General features: G+C 40.9%; 2 protein-coding genes across 2 annotated transcripts; both read right to left on the bottom strand.

Annotated features, from left to right (window-relative positions):
* Positions 1-1,538: 1,538 nt before the first annotated feature.
* LOC149243953 (uncharacterized) lies at positions 1,539-5,792 on the bottom strand. The gene has a single exon (XM_089371358.1). It carries the CDS (start codon positions 5,790-5,792, stop codon positions 1,539-1,541), a length of 4,254 nt encoding a protein of 1,417 aa, XP_089227484.1.
* Positions 5,793-6,572: 780 nt separating this feature from the next.
* LOC149243954 (uncharacterized) lies at positions 6,573-7,337 on the bottom strand. Its single transcript, XM_089371359.1, has one exon. It carries the CDS (start codon positions 7,335-7,337, stop codon positions 6,573-6,575), a length of 765 nt encoding a protein of 254 aa, XP_089227485.1.
* Positions 7,338-12,781: the final 5,444 nt, after the last annotated feature.

A 12,781-nucleotide genomic window follows, 5' to 3' on the forward strand; every position in this document is an offset into this window, starting at 1 on the left:
AAATATGTATTGTAACATTGAAAGGAACATAATGAAAAATCAAGTTGGTAGTCCTAGTTTTGGGATCCAAGGGAAAAATCTCCGTGTATATGTGTTTTTTTTTTTCTGTGTAAAGACTAAGCTATTGTATTAAAAAGAAGAAAAAGTATTTACAAAGAGGACATAGCCTCTGAGGATGCATAAGGCCACCCTCTGTCAGAAGAACAAAGCAGGTGCGCGTGGCCACCTGAATTACAAAGATAGAGACCATAGAAGTGAGCATAGGCGAAACAGTTGCAGGTGGCCCCCTGACTTACAAAAGAGATCCCTTCAAAAGAACAGCAGTAAGCAGATTTGACGAACCATTGATTCATTGCTTGCATCTTGTGGCTTGCTGCTGGTAGCATTGTAATGTAGAAGAGTAAAGAGACCATTGTTTCCAGAGTTCTGGAGACACCACGAACTCTGAAAGGTCCCCTACCCAATAACAAAAAACTGGGCGCCGCGGATAGAGATGAAACCCCACCAAAACTCCAAAACATGACCATTAAACAGCAGAAGAAACAGGAATTAAGCCTTCGGAGGCTCACCTTGTGCATTGTTGTCGACTTCTGGCGGGAGAGGAAGCCAGTCAGACATGGCAGCGTCTTCTATAACTTCCAGGCGAATTTCCGGTGGATGAACCGGCTGCGGATGCGTGTCCAGACCAACAACAGGCTCCACAGGATTGATGTCGTATGGAGGAGGATCTTCAACATTACCAACCTCCGCAATCGCTCGGGCATTACGAGTTTGAACATGCTCCCCATCGTCCTCCTCCTGGCTGGCAGAGTCCTCCTCTTCCTCCGTAGCAATTACAGTTATCAGGAATGAGACAAGTGATTGATTTCGCCTGCACCTGAAGGTGAAGCGGGAGGTGTGAACTTGGCTTTCAGAAGGATCCGACTCCTCTGAGGGAGAAGAAGGAGGCGCGACTATGGCGAGCGGCGGAATTGCTCTGGCTTGAGCCTCCTGCCGTCTTCTTGTCCCCCACACACCCCCTCTTCTCGGGACTCCTCTTTGTCGCGGTGCCATGAGCAGGGGAGATCTCGAGCTCTTTACACTGAAAGGCAAAGTGCCAGTACGCAAAGCCGTGACTCTTCCACACAGAACAACCTTAAGAGAAGCCGAGACAGAATTATGGAACCTCACGATCCCCTTCCCAGCCGAGAGCAAAGAGAGCGCACTCTGGACGGAGGTGAAACCTCTGCAACTCCTCACAAAGCCAGAGATCGGCCCCTCTCCACCCTTATCATCAAACATCATAACAAAATTCCACGCATACCAAACCTGGAGCCAATGCTCCATTAAATAGACCTCTGCTTGGAACAATCTGGATCCAGACAGAACAATTCCCATCGAATCAGGGTACAGGGCGCTTAAAGTCGCCTTGCTTGAGCCCATCTCCCACCTGCAATGCCGTCTCCTCAGCATTTAAAGGTTTTAATGCTTCGCAGAGCCACCGACTGATGCCGTCCTGGCTAGCCACCGTATGACGCCAGCTGCCCAATGCAACAAGCTCAAGCGATCCTCAAGCTGCCACCCGCATCCGGGTGTGAATCGTCTTGTGGTTGCATGTCTCTGTCTAATATTGCTTGGAAGGTGGGGAGATGATCCGCCAAAACTGTATTATGTAGAGGGCCTGCAGAGAACTCTTTCTCATTGTCCACCCCTAAATTAGCTAGGAAATCAGCTGGCTTGTTCCCTTCCCTTTTTATATGCTTGAAGGAAACAGCTCTGTTCTCCTGCAACCAGTGTTGAACTTGTTCCAATCTGGATGCCAGTCTCCAGCTGCTGCTGACCTTGTGTATTTGGGAACCCTGTTGGAGCTTTAAGGCCATGTTTATAAGAATTTGGGAATCCCCTTCCACAATTAGAGGTAGATAATTGCCCTCCTGCGCCAGAGTAAGTCCTTTCCATAAACCTTCCAGTTCCGCCGCATTGTTGGTATTCCAACCTATTGTGCCAAAGAAGGTAATGTGAGATTTACCCTGATGATCTCTAATAATGCCTCCATAACCAGTCTGACCCGGATTGCCTTTCGAAGCGCCATCGAAATTCAGTTGGAACACATTTATGGGTGGTGGCATCCACTTTACATTGTGGGTTTGGTGCTTTGCTGGGTTAGCCTTGACCGAAATCTGAGCTTGTATCTGTATCTGCCAATTGTTCCAGATGGCTAGCTCCTGAGGTTGCTTTGGGAAGTCGTCTTGGGACCAGCCTTTTGTGGAAAGAGTTTCACTGATATTGTTATGAATTCCCTTCCATACCTGCTCCAGAGTCATTGATTGACCTTTGAAAATCCTCCGGTTTCGTTCCTTCCAGATATTCCACATCAAGAATCCCGGTATTATTTGCCATAGGATATTTAGGATCTTACATTGGTATGGCGCTTGAGGCCATTGGCGTATTGTGTCTTTGATATCCCCCCGTACTCGGCCTTCCTTTTGACAACGAAATACCACCTTTTCCCATATCTTTCTGCTCATCTGGCACGTCTGCATTAGGTGGAGAGCTGATTCTTCTTCCTGATTGCAATTGAGGCAGATGGAAGGTCCCAAGAAACCCCGTTTTCTGAGGTTGTCCCAGGTGAGGATTCTATTGTATGAGAGAAGCCACAGAAAGGTGGATACCTTCGGCCAAATTGGGGGTTTCCATATTTTGCCCCATATCTGATCTTTGTCTATTCTGTCCCCTATGATGATCCTGTAGGCTTCCTTTGTAGTGAAGGTACCCCTCTCCTCATAACCCCATCTCAATGTGTCCATTCCTGCTTGCTTTAATATCCTGCGTTTTTTTAGCTCTGAGGAGAGAGAGAGTTGGTTTTGATTTGAGCTACGTGGTAAAATGATGCTTGTTTCCTTCCAATCTCTCTGATCTTGGTTAGTCTGTGCTTTCCAGAAATTGCTTATTTTCTCCTGCGGATTTATCTCCCATTCTGAAATAGTTTGCATACTAGCTTTGAGATTTGGTAGCTGCTGCCATGAATCTTCCCAGAACCTGGCAGTAAGACCATCTTTCACCTCCCAGAAGCTATGTTTTTGGATGAGATCTCTATGTTGAATGGTTGAGTTCCATATGAGCGAGCCTTTGCTGATTTCCGACATTCTGATCCTTTCTTCTAGGGGTAAGTTCCTTGTATATTTTGCTGTCCAGAGGATTGCCCAGGGGGTGTTAGAGTTTGAAAGCCACCTCCACCATATTTTCGCTCCCATGGTCTTGTTACTTTGTTCTGGGTCTCTGAGTCCTATTCCTCCTGCCAATCTAGGAAGACATGCCTTCTCCCATCTAATGAGAGCCCATTTTCTATTTGGTCCTGAGCTGCCCCATAAGAAGTTCCGCTGCAGTTGTTTGATGGCCTTAAGAACCCATTTTGGCGCAGCTAAGATGGAGAATAAATAGAGTGGCATGGATTGCAAAACAGCCTTGATCAGCACAATCCTGCTGGCCATATTAAGCGATCTGTAAGTCCAAAGGAGCAATCTGGCTTCTAATTTTTCGAGCAGGTTTGACCACGAAGAATGCTTGAGGGCTGAAGCGATAAGAGGAGCTCCTAGATAAGAGGAGGGAAGGGAAGCCTTAGAGAAGCCAAGAATACGCGTTATGGCTCTTTGGGTGTAAGGAGGGGTATTAAAGAAAAAGACTTGGGATTTGGCATTATTGATGAGGGCTCCAGATGCTTTTGAAAAAGAGTCAAGGATGGATTTAAAAGAGCGTGCTTCTTGAACAGATGGGTGGCCGAAAAGCATGTTATCATCAACAAATTGTTGATGAGAAACTGCTGGGAGATGGTGAACAGCAATCCCTTTGAGCTTATGCGCAAGAATGGCAGCTTTTATACTTCGCCCCAGACCTTCAGCGAGGATAACAAACAGAAAGGGTGACAAAGGATCTCCCTGCCTTATGCCCCGGGAAGGACGAAAGGTGGGAGAAGGAATCCCGTTAATGAGGATGGAAAAGAAAGATGAGGAAATGAGACTGCTAACCCATCTGACCCATGGGGGGGCGAAGCCAAAAGAAAGGAGAGTTTTTTGCAAATAATCCCAGCTGATACTGTCGAATGCTTTGGATAGATCGATTTTGAGTAGCATCCCTGGCTTCTTCAATTGCTTGAGTGAATGCATTATTTCATGGGTTAGGATGATCCCATCTGTAATCTGTCGCCCTTCTACATACCCGGATTGTTCGGGAGAGATGATAAGGGGCAGCAAGGGCTTCAATGTTAGGGCAATAACCTTAGAGACAATTTTGTATATGATATTACATAAGGCAATGGGCCGATACTTATCTGGAGAATTGGATTCCAAAGATTTGGGAATTAATGCTAGAAATGTTGCGTTCATGGCTGGATACATCCATCTGAGAGTCCTTGATTCCTCCACGACCTGCCAGACTTCCCATTTAATTAATTCCAAGAAATGCTGAAAGAAGTTTGACATGAACCCGTCTGGGCCAGGCGCTTTTCCTGCCTTGAGTTGATTCACCGCTGTTTCTACCTCTTGAAGACTGATTGGTTTGAGAAGAAGAGTATTATGGTCTTCTGTAATTATTCTGGGGATGTGCCTGGTGATGTTATCAATAGCTTCAGATCTGTTGATGTTTGGTTCTTGATTCATTTGTTTGAAGTAGTTGACGAACTCCTTTTCTATTCCTTCATGATTTTCAACCTTGATTCCTTGCTCATTGTTAACATAGGAGATTTGGTTGATCATTCGTCTTTGGACTGTTGTTTTGTGAAAGAATTTTGTATTCTTTTCACCTTCCTTCAGCCACCTAATCCTCGATTTCTGCCTCCACAAGGTCTCTTCCTGCAGGTCTCTTTCCAGGATTTGCTTTTCTATGACTTGTTCCTGTTGTGTCAAATCCTCAGATCGGCCATTAGAAATTATTCGTTGTTGAATGTCCTTCATTTTTTGATTGAGGATTTCCTTTGATTTGAAAATATTGCCAAATGTGAATTTATTCCAACGTTTTATTTCCTCTTTGAGATACTTCAGCTTCTTTTGGAACAGGGCCATTCTTGTCCCCTCCGGTGCATTAAAATTTGTCCAGGTTGTCCTTATAAATTCATGGAAGTCCAGATGCGATAACCAGAAAGATTCAAATCTGAATGGCCGCCTTATGCTTTTGCCTGGTCTGTTCCAGTGTAAGGCAATAGGCCAGTGGTCCGATCCTGAATATGGTAGGATTGAGGCTATGAATTCTCCCCCCAAATGCACTGCATTGTCAGAAATTAGGAAGCGATCTAGTCTCGAGGCCACTTGCGTCGGTTCCATTCTCTTGTTACTCCAGGTGGAAAGGCCATTTTCTGTTGGAAGGTCTATCATCCAGTTGTCTTGAATGAAGTCTTTTAGTAATGTATCGTCTCTGTTGCTTCTGCATCGTCCTCCTCTCTTTTCCTCCAGGGTTGCTATCATGTTGTAGTCTCCGCCTGAGATCCATAGCGGATGCGTCCGGTTTGCATTAAGTTGTGTTAATGCATCCAAAATATCAGCTTTCTGCTGGATTTCTTGTGGAAAATATACATTTGTTATGTGCCCATCAATATTTGTGCCAATTAGATGAAACTTGGCTTGGATGAAATTTCTGTTTGCATGTATATTATCCAACTGTATCAGTCTTGCATCCCAGAGTATTGCCAGGCCACCTGAGGCTCCCTGAGCTTCCACCGCTATGACCTGCCCTGCCGGCCAAGCCTTGGCTGCTACTTTTTCTAAAACTACCTGATTACATTTAGTCTTTTGCAGGAAAAGAATTGCTGGTTTTTCTTCCATTATCATGTTTTTTAGGAGTCTACCTTTCTTCTGGCCATTAAGCCCTCTAATATTCCATGATATCAATTTCATTGGGAAGGTTTGGGTTTGATGTTAAAATACCTGGTTAGCTGGGCATATCTGCCTGATTCCACCAGGACTTCTCCGACCTTGATGGTTCTCTCCAGAGTAGACTTCCTTCCTCGCTTTTTGCTGTCTTTTGAAATAAACTTCCCATCCCATTGACTGCCTGTTTGAACCCCTAGCGAGTATTTCTTCTGGGCTTTGTGGAGAACCTCCACCAGGTTGTCCACTTGCGTTTCAGTAATCTTGTCGAAGTTCCTTGTTTTACAAGCTTGCTCCAGACCAAGAATGTCCAGTTCCCCTATATCAAAAGTTTCTGTATCTTCATCCATATTCTGGGCCTCTTGATAGCTATCTTCTTCTTCCCTTGCTTTTGCTGAGCCTGAATCCGTTGTGTCTATTTCCATCTCTGGTTGGCTCCAGATTTTCGTTTTGGTGCTATGGGTGTTTCCTTCCTGTGCCTCATTTTTTCCTTTAGACGGCGCTTTGGGCTCCTCAATCGTTCACTGATTTGAGGTGCGCTTGGAGGTAAGGGGATCTTGGACGTGTTGCGCTTCATCTGCTAGAACAGCAAAGCTGTTACTTGTTGAAGGCTTTGAGGGATCCTTCTGGGCCTGCCTATTCTGAGATGGCTGCTTTTTGTTTCCTCTTCTTCGGTTTGTTACTTTGGTGAACCCATCTGTCGTTTGTTTGTCCTGGTCTTGTTCCATGGACTTGCTATTTTAGCGGGAAATCTCTGAACAGGTGCCCTAAGGCATGGCATTTTCTACACCTAAAAGGCACATGTTCATAATCTATTAACTGGATCCATTCTACATCTTCATGAGAGAGTTTTACCTTGTCAGGAAGAGGTTCCTTTAGGTCCATGTAGACGCAGATCCGAGCATAGGAGGTGTACTTCTTCGTCTTAGTTTCTTCTGCTACCTTGACAAAGTCCCCCAGAACCTTCCCAGTCTCCTGGAGCGATTCTTCCTCCCAGTACTCCCATGGCAATGAGTATAACCTGATCCATACTGGTGCCCAGCTCAGATCCTCCTTATCCGGGTTGAATCGTTCTATCCATTCTCTGAGAAAGAGACCTGCTGAGTTAAAGAAGTAAGGTCCGCTCTCAAAGACCCTGTTTCTATCGTCCAAACAGTTGAAGACTGCTGTAAAAAAACCTTTTGGTCCCAAATGCAGGGATATATGTCCTTTCGGGTGCCATTTGATATTAATCCATGTCCTCAGGGCTTTCTCATTCGGCCAGATGCCTATAAATTTGCTTATGAGGGCATGATCCCTCATATATTGTATTCTGGCATTGATTCTGTGACTGGGGAACTCCACTGTTGGCGTGTGCTTAGCAACAGGATTGCATGTGGACGATCTCACTCTCTGGTCCTCTGGCTGAACTTGTTCATTCTGCCTGTCTGGCATATCCTCAGTATTCTCTTCATTCGTATTCTGGTCCTTCATTGAATCGTCCTGATTCTCTGGTTGCATTTCGTTGGTTGGGGGATGATCCCCTCCTACCCCCTGGCGGGGGTGCATGCTTCACTACTGCCAACTCCCTACGCCTGTGATCTACAGCTCTGCCGCAGAGGGGTGGGCTTTTGCCCTGCACACTGCCTGCCGTTGCAGGTCTGCGCCGAACCCTAGCCGCTGTACACCGCTGCCATTTTCACCTTCGCGCTCTCCTGCTTTGTGGTTCCAACGAGCTATTACACTAAGGTGTTACATCAATTCCCGTGTATATGTGTTTTATGTGTTATGCTCTCGCATTGTTTATTTTCTGTGTTTTAGAATTCGTATGCAGGTAATTTCTGTACGAGGTTAAAACCTACAGGTTTTAGCCTGCATAAAATTTGTGGGAGTTGGAGCTTCCTTTGAGGTAGGAGCCTCTTGTAGGTTGGAGCCTACAAAAATTTTGATGTAATAACGAGTAGTAGCTTGCCTTCACATCACTTTCAGCCTAAAATTCGTGGTTTTCTCCCTTCAAGGTTTCCACTTATATCTAGTGTCTTCATGTGTAGGTTCTTGAATGTTGTGTGAATGTTCTTGAGTTCTTAATAAATAAATATTCAAATTTCCCCCTTTGACACCTACAAAATTAATTCAATAATAATAGATCACGAACATAAACCATTAGCTACATAAGAAGAAAATTAAGTTGAGAAAAAGTAAAGAATTTTGAATTACTGATTTACCCCCCTCTTAGTAATTGATGAGTGCCAGTATTGTAGCAATAATGCTGCAACTCCTCGGCTACCAGCTTTACTTTTTCAACTCGGGGTTCATACAAACTTGGAGGTGACAGTGTTGTATACACAAGTAGCAGTGATGGTTCTGCCTTTTGTCACAGTTCAACTGGCGAGAGACCACTGGTATTTTCAAGCCAGACTTCTATGGAGTCAGAAGAATCTTGGTTTCTTGATGGAAGAAAGGGAAATCTGCTCTAAGGGAGAGCTACTCTACTACAATAATGGAAAAGACAAAAATACAATGCTAAATCACACCATTTCCTAATTAACTGTCAAGAAACTAGGCTTTGCAATAATGCTAAATAATCATGAACCAAATGCTACTATCTAAGCATGGAAGTAAGAAGCATCAAACATCACTAATGTGCAAGTAAAGGGACTGAAATAAATCTATTTTTGTCTTTTTGTCTTTTCATGCAAAATCAAGTATGCAAACTAATTTCTTTTGGTGATGTGGTAGGTGAATTAAGGATGTTGGAGGGTCACTGGAAGGGTTAGTAGATGGTTGGATGATGTGGGAGTTGGAGCTTCCTTTGAGGTAGGAGCCTACAAAATTTTTGATGTAATAACGAGTAGTAGCTTGCCTTCACATCACTTTCAGCCTAAAATTCGTGGTTTTCTCCCTTCAAGGTTTCCACTTATATCTGGTGTCTTCATGTGTGGGTTCTTGAATGTTGTGTGAATGTTATTTAATTCTTGATAAATAAATCTGCAAATTTCTCCCTTTGATACCTGCAAAATGAATTCAATAATAATAGAGCACAAACATAAACCATTAGCTACAAGAAGAAGAAAATTAAGTTGAGAAAAAGTAAAGAATTTTGAATTACTGATTTATCCCCCTCTTAGTAATTGATGAGCGCCAATATTGCAGCAAGAATGCCGCAACTCCTGGACTACCAGCTTTACTTTATCAACCCGGGGTTCATACAAACTTGGAGATGACAATGTTGTATAAACAAGTAACAATGATGGTTTTGCCTTTTGTCATGGTTCAGCGGGCGAGAGACCACTGGGATTTTCAAGCTAGACATCTATGAAGTTAGAAGAAGCTTAGTTTCTTGATGGAAGAAAGGGAAATCTGCTCTAAGGGAGAGCTACTCTACTGCAATAATGGAAAAGACCGAAATACAATGCTAATTCACACCATTTCCTAGTTAACTGTTAAGAAACTATGCTTTGCAATAATGCTAAATCATCATGAACCAAATGATACTATCTAAGCATGGAAGTAAGAAGCATCAAACATCACTAATGTGCAAGTAAAGGGACTGAAATAAACCTGTTTTGTCTTTTGTGTATTTTCATGCAAAATCAAGTATGCAGACTAATTTTTTTTGGTGATGTGGCAGGTGAATTAAGAATGTTAGAGGATGGATGGAAAGGTTAGGAGATGGTTGGATGGTGTGGAAGATCCTTGGAAGGCTTTTGGTGTCTTCCTAGAGAATTTCCCTCAATTCGGCCTCAAAACAAGCCATTTCAGGAAAACATACACGATGTATTAGAAACCTACAGGATTCCTTGTAAACCTACAGGATACAACCGAAAGAAAAATGTGAGGTGTTGGAGGTGATGGAAGGCTTAGGAAAGGTGTTTGATGGGTGGAATGGAGTGGGAGAAGGTCTACGATCAATCAGAAGTGAACAACAAAGATAGGAGATGGTTGGATTCACTCAATGTGCTTGGAATAATTTCTATGAAAAATGATGAAAACTAGTGAAGGTGATGGTGAAAACAAGGAATGACTATGGTGGATGGAGTGGAAGGTGGTTGCTGGCTATGAAGTCCTTGTCTCCTCCTGAAGCACCTGCTTTGCATAAAACATGTATATTTTCCAAAAAGCTATGTAAACAAGAAACATTCTCATAAACTAGAAAAAGAGATTTAATTAACTAACTGCCTACATTATGCATGAGGAAAGTTGCTGAAAGGAATGAAAGCATGGATGAGATCCAATGCAAAATTGAATATGAAAAAGATGACAATGAAGTCCTACTTTTCAAAATTTACCAAATGCTAATTTAAAGACAACAAAATCCAAAGCTTACAAAATAAATAGAAATCCATGTTTTTGGGGCTGCATAAGGGTCCCTTTCTCAAGTCATGATACCAAAGGGAGGAAGTGAGGCCGAGACACCTGCTGGAAACCTTGTGGTTCTCCTTTTATCCCTGCTAACCTGCTACTGATGTAAGGCACAAATGGAAGAAAACTAATAAACAACCAATCCAATCTACACCACTTGCAATGGAAATGCATCTAAAGAAAATTAACATTGAATATATGAAACTAAACTAAACATACATATACAAGAAATAGGAGCCTTGGCTGCTAGGGTTGAGCTCTAACCCAAGAGCTTCAACCCTCTGAGTTAATTCAGCGTTGGCTCAAACAAAACTCATTCTTTTAAACAAATTCTTTCGGTAGAAATCACATGAGAGATTTTTTTGGCCGACGCATTTTGAACCAACAAGTGTGGTTCATCATCAGGACCAGATGAAGAGGCAGACCATGGCAAAGGCTTAAATAGAGAATAATGTAGAGACATAATTTCAAGTAACGACTATATTTGAACAATAATGTTTAAATTATAACATTAATTTATTAATATATTAAAAACAAATATTATTAAGTAACGACTATATTAAATGACTAGTTTTTGAAAAAATATTTAAATAATGATATTATTTCATTAATTTATTAAAAATATTAATAGGTAACGACTATATAAATGGCTGGTTTTTGAAAAATAATATTTAAATTAATTTATTATTTTTTAAAAACTAGCCATTTAATATAACCATTACCTATTAATATTTTTAATAAATTAATGAAATAATATCATTATTTAAATATTTTTTCAAAAACTAGTTGTTTAATATAGCCGTTATATATTAATATTTTAATAAATTAATAAAATAATATCACTATTTAAATATTATTTTTCAAGAACTAGTAATATCTGGTTTTAATAAATAAATTTAAATATTATTTTTCAAAAACTAGCCATTTAGTATCGTTACCTATTAATATTTTTAATAAATTAATGAAATAATATCATTATTTAAATATTTTTCAAAAACTAGCCGTTTAATATAGCTGTTACTTAATAACATTTGTTTTTAATATATTAATAAATTAATATTATAATTTAAACCTTATTGTTCAAATATAGCCATTACTTGAAATTATGTCTCTACATTGCTCTCTATTTAAGCCTTTTCCATGGTTTGCCTCTTCATCTGGTCCTGATGATGAACCACACTTGTTGGTTCAAAACGCGTTAGCCAAAAAATTCTCTCATGTGATTTCTACCGAAAGACTTTGTTTAATTCATTATGGATCACAAAAGCTTGAATACAGAAAAAACTCATTCTTATTACCAAAACAAAAAATTACATCAATAAAACTTTCAGAAGTCTAGAGCTTGAAAATAGCTTAGAGTTTTACAAAAAAAATTCGAATCCTAATGAGGCTCTAGGCATATATACTTATACAACTAATTTTTCCAACGACCTCCTTAAAATCAGGGAGGGTCAGCTCCCGAACTCGAGATAAACTAGCTCTTTTTCTCTCACTTGCTCAGCTGCCTTCTAATCCTCATGGCTTGGCTACTTGCACTCTGAGCTGGTGTGATCGGTGGAGGAATATTCGAATGGGGGATAAGTAAATGAGGAGGATTTACCTCTTACAATCCCTCTCCCTTGTCCCATTCTAGTTTTAACCTTAGTATTTGCAAAAATTCCTTGATTTTCTCCTTCAATCCTACATTCAATGCATATTAGTCCACTAGGCATAATATCCAACTCTAATTCATCTCATAAACAAATATAATAAAAAACATGTAATATGTTGTGAAAAAAGTTGGTTTGACTAAGCTAAGAGGTGAATTATTATCACTACGTAAATTTTAATCACTGCACAATAATATTATTGCTACATTCATTATTGGAATATTAACGCCAAGATATCACTACACATAATGCCAAGAAATCACAATTACATATGTCAAAAAATTATTTTTGGTTGTTTACCACATTAATAAAGCCAGAGTCGCTACTAAACACAACTCAACGCAACGACTTACAAGCCCAACGCACTAGTCTAGCATTATGGCCACATAATGCATATGACATATGTGTTTAATGAAGATGTTACATATGAATTCGACCGAATGGAACATAATGCAATAAAAGAGGCACAATATTCATTTGCTCAACCAAGAAATTCGGCCTAGCCAAGCAATTCGGTCCTATCCAAAATGCATTGTGTGCCAACCAATTTATTTACATATGCATTTGGTGTCGAAAGAGACACAATTTTCCATCTGTGTTTTCTTAGCATTATATTATTTTTGGATGACAATAGTTCATATATTTGGTATTATATATACGACGACTTCGAAATGCTAAGAATTATAACAGTTGGACCATCACTGCAACATCAAGGAGAGACAACAAGCACAATTATGTTTGGTTAGAGAACCATGAAAGTGGAAAATATGGAGAAGTTGATGGAGGAGTTTGATTACAAAAGTATTTGATACAAGCTTGAAATTCAGGTGGATGTATTAACTATGGAGAATGAGCGACAGTGTAAAGTGGCCCTTGATACTTATTATCGATGTGCAAAAGCTCATATCGATGTGGATAGTCACCATTATATCTTGGAGTTTATTAAGATGGTGT

Source organism: Pinus tabuliformis, chromosome 8 (genome assembly GCF_031772625.1).
Source record: "Pinus tabuliformis cultivar Carrire ecotype Pingquan chromosome 8, CPIR1, whole genome shotgun sequence".
Lineage (NCBI taxonomy): Eukaryota > Viridiplantae > Streptophyta > Pinopsida > Pinales > Pinaceae > Pinus > Pinus tabuliformis.

Coding starts and splice junctions, on each gene's coding strand:
- LOC149243953 (XM_089371358.1), bottom strand. CDS start 5,792: ATGGAAGAAAAACCAGCAATTCTTTTCCTGCAAAAGACTAAATGTAAT.
- LOC149243954 (XM_089371359.1), bottom strand. CDS start 7,337: ATGCAACCAGAGAATCAGGACGATTCAATGAAGGACCAGAATACGAAT.